Below are 14,850 nucleotides of genomic sequence, written 5' to 3'. Positions count from 1 at the left end.
TGTGGACATATGTTTTGAGTTCTCTAGGATATATACCTAGGAGTGAAACTGCTACTTATGGTAACTCTGTGTTAAACTTTTTGAGGGACTGTCAAATTTTTTCCTAAGTGGCTGCACCACTCTCCATTCCCACCAGCAGCAAATGAGAGCTCCAGTTTCTCCATATCCTTGCCAGCGTTTCTTATTGCCCAATAGTATCTTTTTATATTAAGTGTGTTTTTCTCATTCTGAATAGAAAATAACTGATCAACAGGGCTTGCGGAGAAAACTACTCCAATGATAGCAGAATTCAGTGCTAAGACCATAATCAACAAAAACACTTTCTAAGGAAGAAAACAGAAATGAAATGGCCCCCTCAGTGCTTACCTGCTGCAGATCGGCAAGGGAATACAGGTGGATCTGCTGGAGGAGGTATTCTCTGGGGAAGATTCTGAAAACAAGGACAGAAACAGAAATAAATGTGCTGCCACAAAACACACTTTTTCTGATAAGTTTCAAAATCTCATTCAGGAAGCCCTCTCCTCTGCCTTCTCCCCTCCTACCCACACTCCTCCTCCCCAGACTCTGAGAAACCCATAATAATACATTTCTGATATTTTTCTTTCTAATACAGATACCAAAAAGGGAGTAAAGTTTTCATCTTTGATTTTTAATGTAGCCCCAGGTGCCAGGAATACCATGCAGCGGTCCGTGTCTGAGGGCCAGAGTGCCAGGCTTCTTGTCCCTAATCAGCTGTGTCATCTCAGGCAAGTTGGAAAGCCCATCTAGCTTCAGCTTCTTCACTGTTTAATGAGGTGACTGAATTTGGTGTCTAGACGAGTAGATTTTGGAGTTCAGAAAATCAACTGGAGTGGCAACTTGCGTATCTCTGTCTAGAGGCTCCTATGGATTTCATTAATGCGGACGGTGGTGCCAAATAGCACATTAATGAACCATCTTCTTATGTGTATGGTGATGAGTTTGGGACTGTAGGTACAGATTGGAATGATAGGACAAAATATTTCAAACTGAGACTCTGATCTGTCCAATATCTTTGGCTGCTGTCAGTTCACAACATCTGGATAAATGACAGTGAGTGGACAGAAAAAAAAAGACCAATTATGGACAAGCAAACAGGTACTAAAGCATAGATGGATAGAAGACACCATACACACACACCCCCAAAATAAAACTCATGGTGCTAGCATTTTCTGTCTTTGTCTTAGGGGGTACTATGCAATTTTCTTGTATCCTAAATGAAAGAAACCACCAACTCAGTTAACATCTATGACTGTCTACTATATACCAAGGACTGTGCCAGGCACTAGAAAGACAATTATGAATGAGACAGTCCCAGTATCTGAGTTCAAGGAGCATAAAGTCAAGTGAGGGAAAGAGATACCATTCACCTGGCTTCCCCTGTTGGTAACATCTTACACCACCATGGTGCACTGATCAAAACTAACAAATGAAATACTATGTAAATTAGACTTTATTCAGAGGTCACCAATTGTTTCACCAATGGCCCTTTTCTATTCAAGGATCCAATCCAGAACACAACATTGCATTTATAGATTTTTAAGTATATATAAGCACTTCCTTTTTTTTAAATTGAAGTATTCTCAGTTACAATGTGTCATTTTCTGGTGTACAGAATAATGTCCCAGTCATGCATGTGTGTGTGTATATATACTTATTTTCAAATTCTTTTTCATTAAAGATTATTACAAGATACTGAATATAGCCCCCTGTACTATACAGAAGAAATTTGTTTATCTATTTTTATATATAGTGGTTAACATTTGCAAATCTGAAACTCCCAAATTTATCCCTTCCCACCCTCTTTTCCCCCGGTAACCATAAGATTGTTTACTATGTCAGCAAGTCTGTTTCTGTTTTGTAGATGAGTTCATTAGTGTCCTCTTTTTTCTTTTTTAGATTTCACATGTGAGTGATATCATATGGTATTTTTCTTTTTCTTTCTGGCTTTCTACACTTAAGAGTAATGATTTCCAGGTCCATCCATGTTGCTGCAAATGGTATTTTATTCTTTTTAATCATTGAGTAGTATTCCATTGTATAAATAAATATACCACAACTTCTTTATCCAGTCGTCTGTTGATGGACATTTAGGTTGCTTCCATGTCTTGGCTATTATATATAGTACTGCTATGAACACTGGAGTGAGTGTATCTTTTCAAATTAGAGTTCCCTCCATAGTGTATAAGAGGAATGCAAAATGACTTGAGACCAAAAAATCTGTGCAGAAAAGGAAACATAGGACACAGTCTTTCAGTGGGGTCATGACGGTAGCAAAATATGATCATCTAATATGGGGACAGAGGGTATTTCGGTGTGGTTGAATGGGAGAAATAACCTTTCTCAGAGGCAACTGCTTCATAATGAAATCCCTTAAAAAAAGTAAAAGGAAAGCAATGCGGCAGCAGGACTAAGAAACAGACAGAGTGAACCAAATATGTAGGCTGGAAAATCACTTAAAGATGAGCTCCTGCCTTTTCTGTTAATTTATATACATGCAGGTCAGCTGGAGGAAGTCAGAAAGAAGGTGACTGAAATGAACTCTAGCAGGGACAGCACACCTCTAATGTTTTGCTACTTAAAGTTCCTTCTGCTCTAAAATCCTAAAACTTCCATGACTGAGGGTATAAAGGATATATAAGAATTAATTATAAAATTTACAAACCAAATCATACTGGTGTACCCTTTACTAGAGTACCACAGCCAATCAGTCACCCAGTCAACAAACACTACTGGGTCCCTAAGATGAGTCAGGTGTTGTGCTAAGGGCTGGAGATGGATAAGTTCAATGAACACAGTCAACAAGCAACAAAGAGAATTTCCAATTTCTCCTTTCTAAGCTGGGTCCTTTTTGCCCCCAAACACTGTTCATTATTATTCTCACAATAACTAACCAACTTTGGGCACAGTCATCCCTCATACTCCTTTAACATTATTTGTTCCACTAAGTTAGTGATGTATTTAGTGTTTCCGTATGTAAATATATCTCACATACCTATTTTCTCTTCCCCTTTAGAAGAGATTCTAAGCCCCTCCAGAAGCACATTATCTGCTGTCTCCTCTCTGGCACTCTTCAGTGTCTATTACTGTAATGTACAAGAGGTCAGTCATAACAGACACAAAGAACTGGAAAATGCAATATATGCAGAAAAGATAAAGGAAATAATCTTATTGTGTTTAGAGAAGATGTTGTGTCCAGGAGATTTAGTGATGGCCATAAAAAATAGACTTTCAAGACAGATAATGCCAATCAGCTTTTCTTCTCCCTGAGGACGGAAATTATAGCATGAAAGCAGGGAAGTCAAATATGAGAATAAATTTCCTGAGAAGGAAGACTGAGAGGCATTAAAATGTGTCTGTTATAGTGGCTTTTTAATGTAAATAAAAGACGAAAAAGGTCTGTTGCAGTTAGAGGAAGGGAGGCACTCGCTCTTCTGCTTACAGGAGGCAAGGGTTTCAAAGGCAAGCCCAGATAACCGCTGTCAGTTTGTTCCTCTTTCTCATTGCTAACATCTCCAAGGTAGACTGAATTGCCAAGACATTCTCTGAATTTTTTCATTTTATTTTTTAAAATATTTTTAAATTTTTATACAATTTTTAAAGATTATACTCCATTTACAGTGATCACAAATTATTGGCTATATTCCCTGTGTTGTACAATACATCCTCGAACCTGTCTTACACCCAGTGGATTGTACCCCCAATCCCGAAGCTACTAGTTTGTTCTCTGTATCTGCGAGTCTGCTTCTTTTTTGTTATAGTCACTAGTTTGTTGTAATTTTTAGATCCCACATATAGGTGCTGTTATATGGTACTTGTCTTTATCTGAATATCCACAGCGGAAGTGCAGGGTAACTAATGACATAAAAGTCCAGCCCAGAAAAGCACGGGCAGCTTCCCATCGGGGGACGCCAAGGGCTTCCCGCACTGTGGCTTATGTGTACAAGGTGGCCTATCTGGCAGGAGCTCTTTAGGAAATGGATGGAACGAGCAGGGACTCCCAGGGGTCAGTGCCCCGAAACTCCGCGTTGTGAAAGGGGTTGTGGAGAACCAACAGCCCAAGGTGTGCCTGGGTAGCATGAAGCTGCCGCAGGCGGATCTGACTAGGAGAGGATGGGCTGGGCTCTGCAGGGGACGCAGAGATGGTCTGCAGCCTCATCAGGGACTGCTTGGGGAGTCGCGGGTGTCTGGGAGGCAAAGCTGGATACCCCTTGAGAGTCACGGCAGCATTACTTTTACAACTTTACTATTCATGTATTTAGTAAAGAATGGATAATTATTTGCATTTTTTGGTCAGAAAACACAACTCGTGATCACCATATCTCCCAGGAATTTAATGCAAATGAAGTCCATCCTTATGACCTCGATGACTTTTCATGTGGTTAAGAACCTACAATCAGAATCTAAAATCAACACACATTTCTTTGCAGTAAGTAGATGCTGGGCACATATGAGACAGGAAATTTGGCGAAGACATAGTTTTTTCTAATATATACAGGCAAGTGAGATAGACGGGCAAACCGTTCCAGCTCCCACATGGAATGCTGAGACCTAAGACATCTGTGCGGGGGTTGGGGGGGCCTGCCTGTGGGACACCTGTTCAGGAAAGGCTCAGAGAACCAACAGGTCAGAATGCATCTGAAGGAATGGAAGAGTGGGTATTCCAAGTAGAGGGAGCAGTGTGGGTCAGAGCAGAGCGGCCAGGACAAGCAGGATTCTTTCAAGGGAAAGGCTCTTATGGGGATGAAGGTGCCGTGTATGTGTGAGTGCTGGGGAGGGGAACCGCAGAGTGTGAGCCTGGAAAATCAGAACATAACCAGACCCGCCTGGATGCCTAGAGAAAAGTGTACCCTCAAAGAGATGAGGCCACAGACGTGCCTCAAGCAAGAGAATGACAGAGTTACATTTGTGACTTTCAAAGATCATTGACATCAGAAGTGGGCAGGGGGAGGAGACTGAAAGGATGGATAATTCTGGAGGTAAATTAGGTGAGAAATGGTGGAAACCGGAACAGAATTGCAATAGCTGCCCTGGGGTTGGAGAGAAGGCGTCGATCACAGAGAGACTTCTGCAGCACAAGCCACATGTCAGGGTGACTGACGGGACGGGGAGGCTGGGAAGGAGCAAGGCACTGCTCATGGCTGTCCAGCGAGGGCCAGGAGTAAACGGCAGCTCCAACTACTGACACAGGGAATAAGGAAGAGGAGCCATCTTTGGGGAGAAAGGACTGGAACCGTGGAAAATCCAGGCAGAGTCATCCACGGGTCCAGGGAGGAGATCTGGGTGCCTACAGGTGAAGGCGGGAAAACGAGGAACAGCCCAGGATAGCCAGAGAGAGACACAGAAAAGACTGGATGGTGGCAAAACAGTACTGTTGAAGGAATGGCTGCAGGAAGAAGGCTGGGAAGGAGCCGTCCGAGGAGAAAAAGCAGAAGAGCTAGCATCAAGGAAGCCAAGGAAGGAGAGAATTTCAAGAAAGATGAAGGGGGTCAATGGCATCAGAGGCAGAGGAGAGGTCAGATAATATGGGGAAGGCTCTCACGAGGCCTGAAAAGTGCTGGTTGGATTTGGCAAAGGGGAATTCATTAGTGACCTGGGACAGAACGGTTTCTGGGAGGATGAGGGAGGCCAGACTGCAGATGGGTGAAGGGCCGAGACTTATTCCTTAGGGAGCTATCTTTAAAGGAGAGAAATTGGGCCATAGCTCCAGTAGGATGCAAGACTAAGAAAGGATTTGTTTCTTAAAGATGGGAGATACTTGGGCATATTTACATGCTAAAGTAAAGATGCGAGTACAGAAGCAGAAGCTGCAGATACACAGGTAGGGAAAATGGACAGAGCCTGGCCCTGGAAAGGTCTCAAGGAAATGGGATGAAGACCCTGCTGGAAGCTCTTTAAAACACCTTTGCATGTGTGAGGGTGTGCACACACACAAACACACACACCCTGTATTTTCTTTTTATCTTTCTCTTTTTTAAAAAGATTGAAGTACAATCGATTTATAATGTTGTGTTAATTTCTAGTGTACAGCACAGTGATTTAGTTGTGTGTATATATATATATGTATATATATTCCTTTTCATATTCTTTATCATTATAGGCTATTACAAGGTATTGAACATAGTTCCTTGTGCTGTACAGTAGGCCCTTGTTGTTTACCCCTGTATTTTCTTAACTGAAATGCTTCAAGTTTCAACTAAAATGTTAATATACAAGGTAATTACTAATTTCTTCAAAGTTCCTTCCAAACTTCAACATATTAGGGATGGAAAACTGCAAACTGACTGACGGCTGTCTGACTGAGCAATCCTTACGTAAACAGCATCTTTGCAGCAGGAGAGTGCTGCCTTTTGTTTCCGATGAGGCTGCTGTGTTTAGGGTTTTCTGTGCATTAAGTGACCTCGCTGCACCGCAGGCCTATTAATCATCAGGCCTGACAGCCCTTCGCCAGCAGCCTAGCCTTGAGGACAGCCCTGCTCATGCCAACGCAACGTCATCCGGTCGGCCCTGACACCAGAGCCAGAGGACGACCAACCGTGGTAAGGAGAGTCAACTCCACCCTTCACTCATCATCAAGGGAAACCGCATCCCTGGCAGGCAGCACTGTCAAGTTCTCCAAAACCAGAGAACAATGAAGAAACCTGCTAAAGGATCAGGAAAACCAAATGGCACAGTCCTTTCTAGTGCCAACATTTTCTATTTTATCATCTTTAGAATTTCCAGACATGCCGAGAAGGTAACTTAGGCTTCATTTACACATTGCTCCAATGAGAAAGGTGAGAAAGGATGAAAATGAAAAGGGAAAAAGGTCATATGTGATTTAGAGTCCTTATATTACATAGCTGGTACTTGGGGTTAAAAATGCAGAAATAATGGCCTATGAAACTGAAGGTAGTAGTCTACACAAAACAGGTGGGGAGCCCTCTCCCTGTCTGTATCAGGACACTGAGTCAAATACACCAAGACTCATTTAACCTGCCTAATTTCTGAGGACTTCAACTCAGTTCCCAACAAGCCCTGATGCTCATGAGAGAAAAGCGACTAAGTGAGGCCTTGAAGCAGGCACACCCTTTGCAGGATTTGATAGATTTGGTAACATTGCCATTTCCCTGAAGCTCTTTTCTTTGAGTTGCATAACTGGCATTTAAAAACCCAATGATTCAAATGAAGAAAGTCTGTAATGAAGATATCTCAGCACATGTAATAGATAGATTGTAAAGACCCATCTCCCTCCCTCCCCATGTGTCTGTCTGTCTCTCTTTCACACGTGCGCGCACACACACACACACACAGAAAATTAAAAAGATAATACCCAAGGAAAACCTCCAATTTTGAATCTAAATCATAAGGGCCTAAAGGAGGAATATGGGTAGAAATGCATAAGGAATAATTTAAAAGGAAAACTATTTATTCATGTAGTATTACTGTGTTTTCCAAGAATATGTGCTCTGGGGTAGGTAATTTGTACCAAGTTGAAAGGCCTCAGCATCCTTCCTTCAGAGGGCACATGCACCCACACTGAAATCAGCAGAAAGCACTCTGAACATGAGATGCAATTTGTTGTTCTTGATATGAGCTGCAAACTCTCCCTGAAATAGTTACATTAGACTGGATGTGGACAGGACTCATATGTCCAGACATGCTCCCAGCTAATGGAAAAACAATTTTAAATCAAAGGCAGATATTTTGATAGCAACCCATGTGGAGGAAACAAGCTTCAATCATTTCACTAGATACCTCATTTTGCTAATCTCATTGGCTGAAAAAGTGGCAAGATTGCATCAGATATTATATCTTGGCAGATAGGTATGGGAAGTAAGAGTCTCTTTTACCCGCTCACTCAGAAATTGTGCTTAAGTTTCTTAGCAACAATCTAAAGCCTGGAGTAGAAATACTTGGGAAGTAATTTGGGTTGTGATTATCCTGGGGTCTAATTATAAAAGTGACAGATTATATCACAGTTATTACAGGTTCGAGCTCAAATTCTTACAGTATTTAATGGTTCCAAGAATATAACACTTTTCCTGCAATGAGCTTTATTTTTCTGTTGTCTTTTAGAAAATGATTTTAGATAATTTGTATATCTCATTTACTCTCAGAATAAGATCATTTTTTATCTTTCTGAAGAATTCCTCAGTAAATAAAAAGCTATGTACATGTACATTGTAGTAAAATTAATATATAACTTGCCAGAGCCCCTTTTTCAAAGTTTATTCATCTAGTTAGTTTTGAATGACATTGTCTTTTGCAGATGGCCTGTAGTTCTATTTTAGAGTGTTAATATCAGCATATTTTATACACACACACACACACAATTTGCTGAAGGAGATCTCTGGATATAATGAAGGAAAAGATCGAGGCTACCAGGAGGACGTGAAAACCTTAGTTCTGGAAGTTATCTAAGGGAAAAAGAATTCTTGGAAGTAGACTGAGGATGGTTGCTCTCAAAAACTATCAAAATAACATCCTGTGTTTTAGTAGTTTCTGAGTCCTGATAGATTTATGCAGCTAATCTGGGGAGACCAAAGCCCCAACCGCAGCTAATGACACTTTTAATTAGCTAACTTGAAAACTAGCTGTAAAGCCAGGCTAATACTAGGTCTTTCAGCAAACACAAAGAGGTCCGTTCATTTACTGAGCTTACAGTGTCATCCACACACTTGAAGTGTGAATAATACTTGTCGTCTTAAGTGAGACTGATTTAGTGATATTACTGTGGCTAAAATGGGCTTATTTTTCTAAATTTCAATAACCAGACTTTGACAATAATCAATTGCACATTTAGGTCTCAGACTTGGGTTATAAGATATTCCTCATACGGAGTTCTGAGGCACAGCAAGTCCAGTCTGTGTGGATTGTGTTTTAAGACCTAGACTGCCTGAGGAGATATGCTCTCAATAAGTTAGCCTCCTAAATTAAGTGTATTTGACTCACAACAGTGTGCAATTTTTTTTCTCTCTGTAACAGATAATCCCTCTACGTAACACATCTGACTCATTGGGGGGGGGGGGAAGGAGGTGTTGCTATGAAATGACCTCTCCTAGCTCATTTATCATTAGCTCATGCAATCTTTTGTCAGGGACACTGAATAACATCCTCATTTACTTCTTTTAAGATCAATGGTATGTTGTTTGTATGCTCACACATCAAAACACCATTTTCGCTCACTGATTCATGATGCTTTAAACAAACTGGCATAAAAAGATGTTCACAATATACTAAGTGAAATGATTGGGTTAAACATATAGTATAAGACCATTATTATGGGGAAGAAATAATCTGCAGAGGAAAAAGTCTGGAAGGATATGCACCAAAGTGTAAGATAATGGGTGACTTTCTTATTTTTGCTTTCTATGATGAACAGTATTTTTTGTACTATGAAAAAAAGTTTGACCAAATTAAGTAGGTGGAATATTGCTAGCAGTACTTTATTCATTTAATTAATTTGTTCAGCAAATATTTAGAGGCCCCCACTATATGTCAGGTATGGTCCTAGGCAGCCCTGAGGATACGGCAGTGAGCAAAACAGATACAAAGCCATGACCCTGTAGCTTACACCCACCCAGTGGGGAGAGCAGGGCCAGTGCACATGGCTGCACCGGCTGGCAGAGCACAACCTCCATATCCATACACGATGGCACAAGGGAGGGAGACAGACGAAATAAAACATCATGTTATATGGTAATAAGCAGAGAAAGAAAAGAAGTGCAGGGGGGCATTAGCTACAATTTTAAATAAAGTGGTCAAGGGTGCCTCACAAATGTGACAGTTGCATAAAGACTCAAGGGAGATATGGAAGCAAGCTACGCAGTTATCTGGAGAAAAGGAAAACAGGAGTAGAAACTCACAAAGGCCCTTGCTTGGTGTGCTCAAAACGAGGCCAATGTGACCAGAACAGAGTAAATGAGAGGGAGAGTAGTGGGAGGGGAGGGCAGAGAGGCAACGGGGAACCAGTCATATATGTCCTTGGCTTTTACTTAAAGTGAGAGGTGAAGCTATTAGAAAGGGTGACATCATCTCATCTACATGTTAAACTCTAGCTGTAATCTTAGGAACAGACTGAAGGGGGAGATCACGTATGCAATAATCCAGGGGCAAGACTGTCATCTGGGCTTGGACCCAGGTGGTGGCAGGGAAAGTGGTGACGAGTGGATCTATTTTGAAGGTGAACCTGACAAGATTGGCTGATGGGCTGGACGCGAAATGTGGGAGAAAGGTGTCTGGCTTGAACAGCGGGATGGATGGAGGTGCCGTTACGGCAGGCAGAGGAGTCTGTAGCGCAGGAGTTGGGGAGGGGACACTAGCCCAGTTTTGGACATATTAGGTTTGAGATGCTAGTGGACATCCACAGGACATTTCAACCTTTGGACTTAGATGCCTCTCCAATGAACTCACTGAACAGACAGAGCTTTCCCTGGGGTAACAAGCGGGAAGGGAATCCTGAATCAGGTGACATTTATGGGGACTGTTCTAAGAGCTGAGCAAGCTGCTAAATTTTGCTTGAAGGAAGAGGAGGCAAAGAAAGTCTGACAGGGCACATACACACACAGTCACTTTTTTCTGGTACTCACTAGGATAATGTTAATAAAAATGTCTGTTTTACGATAGAAATTTCTCACCACTGAGTAAACTGGATATTTCAGTGAGAACTGATTCTGGATAGAATTATGATTTCAAATAAAATGTAAGACCAAAGACAGGAAAAGGTGACTTAGAAGGTAGAAGAATTGCGTTTGGTATTGTCTAGAGACTCCCAGGTCACACCGTTAAATTGTCCAGAATGGTCTAAGTCAAGGAGTAAACTTGACAAACAAGCAGGATTTATATGTTCCCCAAGAACCACCACAACTGTGTTGTAAGTGACTGCCAACTGGCTGCAACTAGTGTTGGAGAGAAACTAGTTTTAATTTTATTATTATTGGTTTTTTTTTTTGGTGGGGGGAAGTAATTAGGTTTACTTATTTATCTGTTGTTGGAGGAGGTACTGGGGATTGAACCCAGGACCTCAAGTATGCTAAGCATGTGCTCTACCACTTGAGCTGTACCCTCCCCTGAGGAACTAGTTTTAAATTTATATTATGATAGAAACTTTGGATGCACCAGGCACCCAAGTCCCCAAATTATGTTTTAATGATAGAGAATGAGAAACACTCAGGCATCCACTAATTTAACCTACAATGTCTTTCTTTGGGCTGGATGATTTCACGTCAGCCCTCAGAAGAGAAAATACGACTCAAATGAGGATTTCTGAAAAGCTAGTCCAAACAGCTGGTGCCGGTCTGTTGATGTTTTTAGCAATCCAAGACAAAAGGAGAAAAAAAGAATAGTAGAATGAATTTTAAATCTCTTTGACTTTAAAAAGCTGTTTGATTTCTGACACTATTTGCCTGTTTTTTTTTTTTAAAGCATTACTATGTTCTTTTACAAAATGATGGTTGAGAAACAGGTGGTAATGTTTGTTTGTTTTAGCTGAAGACATGTATAAGACAACCCTATAGCTACCTCTACATGTGCAGGTCTATGAAATGGAAAGGTCTGGTAAACACAGATCTAGAGGAAAATGCACTCAGCACTAAGGTGACTGTCACGCCGTGCTCTGCAAGGCGGGCGCTGGCGGTGAGCACAGGAGTGCCTGTGCAGCGATCCCTCCTTCCCACTCCAGGGACACCACTGTCTGCCACCTCCCTACCTTCCTTCACAGCCTCCTAGATGACTTCAATCAAGGCTTCAGGAGAAATAAAAGCGATTCCTTCCTTTTAAGAGTCTAGAAACCTCTAGACATTACCGCCACCTCCAGCAAATGCAGCAGGGAAAGAGGCAGGAATTTGAGCATCACAAACCTGGTTCCAAGTGTGGACTCTGCTGCTCACCAACTTTGTCACCTCAGACAGCTGACACAGCATCTCAGAGTCACAGTTCTGTCTAAGCATCACCTGTCTTACCTATCTAAAAGGGCTGTTGTAAAGAACAAGTAATATGTATATGGGAAAGTACTTTTTAATTGATAAAATCACACGGGCCCAGGTACCATCATAAATAAGTGGTGGGCTGGGCTAAGAAAAGCAGAGCAGCGATGGATTCCACATCAGATGCCAGTGGGTATGAGGAGACAACAGGATGGGGGGAGACAATGGCAAAGTGGAGGGTCCGGTATCTAAGGCTGGCTGCTGCATCCAGGAATGAGGCAAGCCCTGTGTCCTCAGAGCTTCTCATTTCTTAAGAGAAACCAGAGAGCTTCATTTTGTGCAAGCATGAAACCTCCCTAGTTATTTAAAGGTTAGCCACTGTTTCGCAACTTGAAAGCCTAATGCGGGCCATCCCTGAAAGGCCAAACAAAACACGTCTGGGGGCCAGATCTGACCCTGATTTACACATGCATCCCACCGCTCCTGTGTTCAGCGGGACACGTAGGGCTGAGACCCTTCCCAGCTCCTAGGCGGTCCCCCCGACGACTTCCCTAATGGTTGCTGATCCGGATGTGTCCTGACAGCTCGAAGATCTTCCACAGAGTACTTCACGCACCTTCACATGTGGATACTGTAAATAATCCTTCTCATGAAAAGTTAACTAGGCCTCGAACCAATCCAGCAGGGTCGCCATCTGGGAGTCCTCAGAAAGGGTGAACTGTCAGCACTGTAAACATTTCCGACTTCATGGAAGACACTGACTTTTTCTAAACGAATCACCCCCACCAGTCAAGACGTGCAGTGTGGGTTCAAGAACAAGGCATTCATTTAACCACAATAACAAAAACAGTAAGGCTAAAAACTGTACGGTCATCATAATGACCGGCCTAAAAGCCAACTGTGACTTCCCTAATAAGGTGACGGCCAAAGTTGGCTCCCTGGCGGTTGAATGCCAGTACGATTAATCAGTCTGTTTCCAGTTTTCTCACGACAGCAACATTAACAGTTTGCTTTATTCTGTTTATATGGCGCTGACAGGTCTTCAGCATGGTGGGCCTACTTGCTGGAGATTAATGGCAACTCTTATATGAAGGTACAAATCAGGCAGGGTGAGCAGGCCTTTTAGGACAGGATAAGAACCGGATTCTCCTGCTCTTTTTCGCCCCCCATTGCCCATCAGTTCCTCCGTCTATTAATTTCTATCGAGAAGAATGCTAGTGGTACCCAGCAGGAACTCCTCGCTGTTTAAACTCCCCTCTTGATGCTGTGCCCCCAGGTACAACAAAGGGAACCTTCCGTGTTGCTTTTGAGTAAGCTTATCATTGCTAAAGGTACTGTTGGCTGATTTTGTTTGCAAAGAGTCAGATTCCATAGAAAAGTGAAAGACAGGTAAGATATGGCTTCTGGTGACAGGAATTTTAGCATATGAGGTGGGCAATGGGTCCCCTTTGCAGCTATGGTTATTTTTATAGACACCGAAGGCGGCAGAATTAATATAAAATACGACCCAGCTGCAAGAAGTATGGACGTCTGAGAAAATCTCTTAAACATATTTCACTAAATAGTCATCTTTCTAAATAAATCAAAAAGATTTCTAGCCTAAAAATCTATGAGTACTGCTTGCTACCAGTGTACTTTTCTCTGTGGCAAGTTGGAGAGTGTGGTAACCCCGAACATTATTTTAACAGCATATAAATATAGAGAAACTAAAATGACATCCAAAACAAAAAAAATCAATGTGCTTCCTCTAGGGCCCTGTAGGAAGCATCCTCTCATTCTTTGCTCTTAGGGAGCCCCCTACTCCACCTGTTTTCATACAACAAATGCATAGTAAGTGTGCACTGCATACCCAGCAACCGCAGGCCCTGTGCACAGCTGGCTCTCCAACCCACTTCCTCTTGCTCACTCTTCTCCTGACAGTGAGGAGCAGGAGCAGGGGACTGATTCCAGTACACAGAGCATCGGGGTGGCTTTTAAGTGGAACCTTTTAAAGCTTTGTAAAGATAAGAACAGTCTAGGATAAGAAAGCAGTATTAATAATAATAGTATGTACTGAGTGCTTACAATAGACAAGCATTACTGTTAAGCCCTTCAGTTGTGAAACCCATTTCACTCCCACAACAGAATGCATTGAGGGAAGAGATAAATAATTGTTTGTGTTTGAAGCGCATGATATTTGAGAGAGGGGAATAATACACTGGATTAGATTGGGGCAGATCTTCCAATTCCACACTTGTGCTTTAATAACTGGTTTGATGTGAATGTTGAACTGGAGAGGAAAGAAACCCAGGTGAGAAGAACAGTTAGAAGGATAATCCTGAGGCTGAACCAGGGTGGTGCACTGGAAGTGAAAAAGAAAGACTGGAGACTTATCCCAGAAACAAAACAAACTAAATTTTTTGGCTGATTTGAGTTTTTCTTTAGTTCATTTGTTCATTCATTCAACAATTTTCGAAGGTTTCAGGTGGGTCAAACACTGTGCTAAGTGACACAGGGAAGAAAGAAAAAGAAGAATTTGAAGATTACTCCTTCCTCAAAACTGGGCTACCAGCTATCGCTCAGTGCTCTAAAGTGACCTGTAACAGACATCCACCCATCACCCATCCCGCCTTCCACCCACCCATTCAGTACTTACTGAACACCCACCTTGTGCCAGGCACTACTCTACATAACGGTCAGGACTAAGTTCAGGAAAGAAAAGGAAAAAAAGACTACGATTTCCATTCTCACAGCCCTAGGAATGCCTTCTTTCCAGAATTTCCATTCCTGTCCTGGTGGTCTGGCCATAAGGAGCAGTACATGGTGGCAAACCACCAAACTGCTGGAACAGCACAGGTATTCTTAGTCATCCATATGAAGAGAGGATCTCCTATGTAATTCCTAAATGTGTGCCCTGATTCAGCATATTTAACCAAAGCAAAACATT

The 14,850-nt window shown here is 42.1% G+C and overlaps 1 protein-coding gene across 6 annotated transcripts in view; it reads right to left on the bottom strand.

The window, feature by feature from the left end:
* PLEKHM3 (pleckstrin homology domain containing M3) overlaps window positions 1-14,850 on the bottom strand; it is a 164,000-nt gene that overhangs the window by 69,643 nt on the left and 79,507 nt on the right. For all 6 annotated transcript variants that reach the window (XR_006726754.2, XR_006726753.2, XM_010960093.3 and 3 more), the window contains exon 6: window positions 367-430. Coding sequence is in view for 4 of the 6 variants with exons in the window: in XM_010960093.3 (XP_010958395.1) it covers window positions 367-430 (64 nt within the window). In the remaining 2 variants the exon portion in view is untranslated. The remainder of the gene's footprint in view (window positions 1-366; window positions 431-14,850) is intronic.

This window comes from Camelus bactrianus, chromosome 5 (assembly GCF_048773025.1).
Source record: "Camelus bactrianus isolate YW-2024 breed Bactrian camel chromosome 5, ASM4877302v1, whole genome shotgun sequence".
NCBI lineage: Eukaryota > Metazoa > Chordata > Mammalia > Artiodactyla > Camelidae > Camelus > Camelus bactrianus.
Note: the sequence above shows the minus strand (reverse complement) of the source record. Positions and strands in the feature narration are given on the sequence as shown.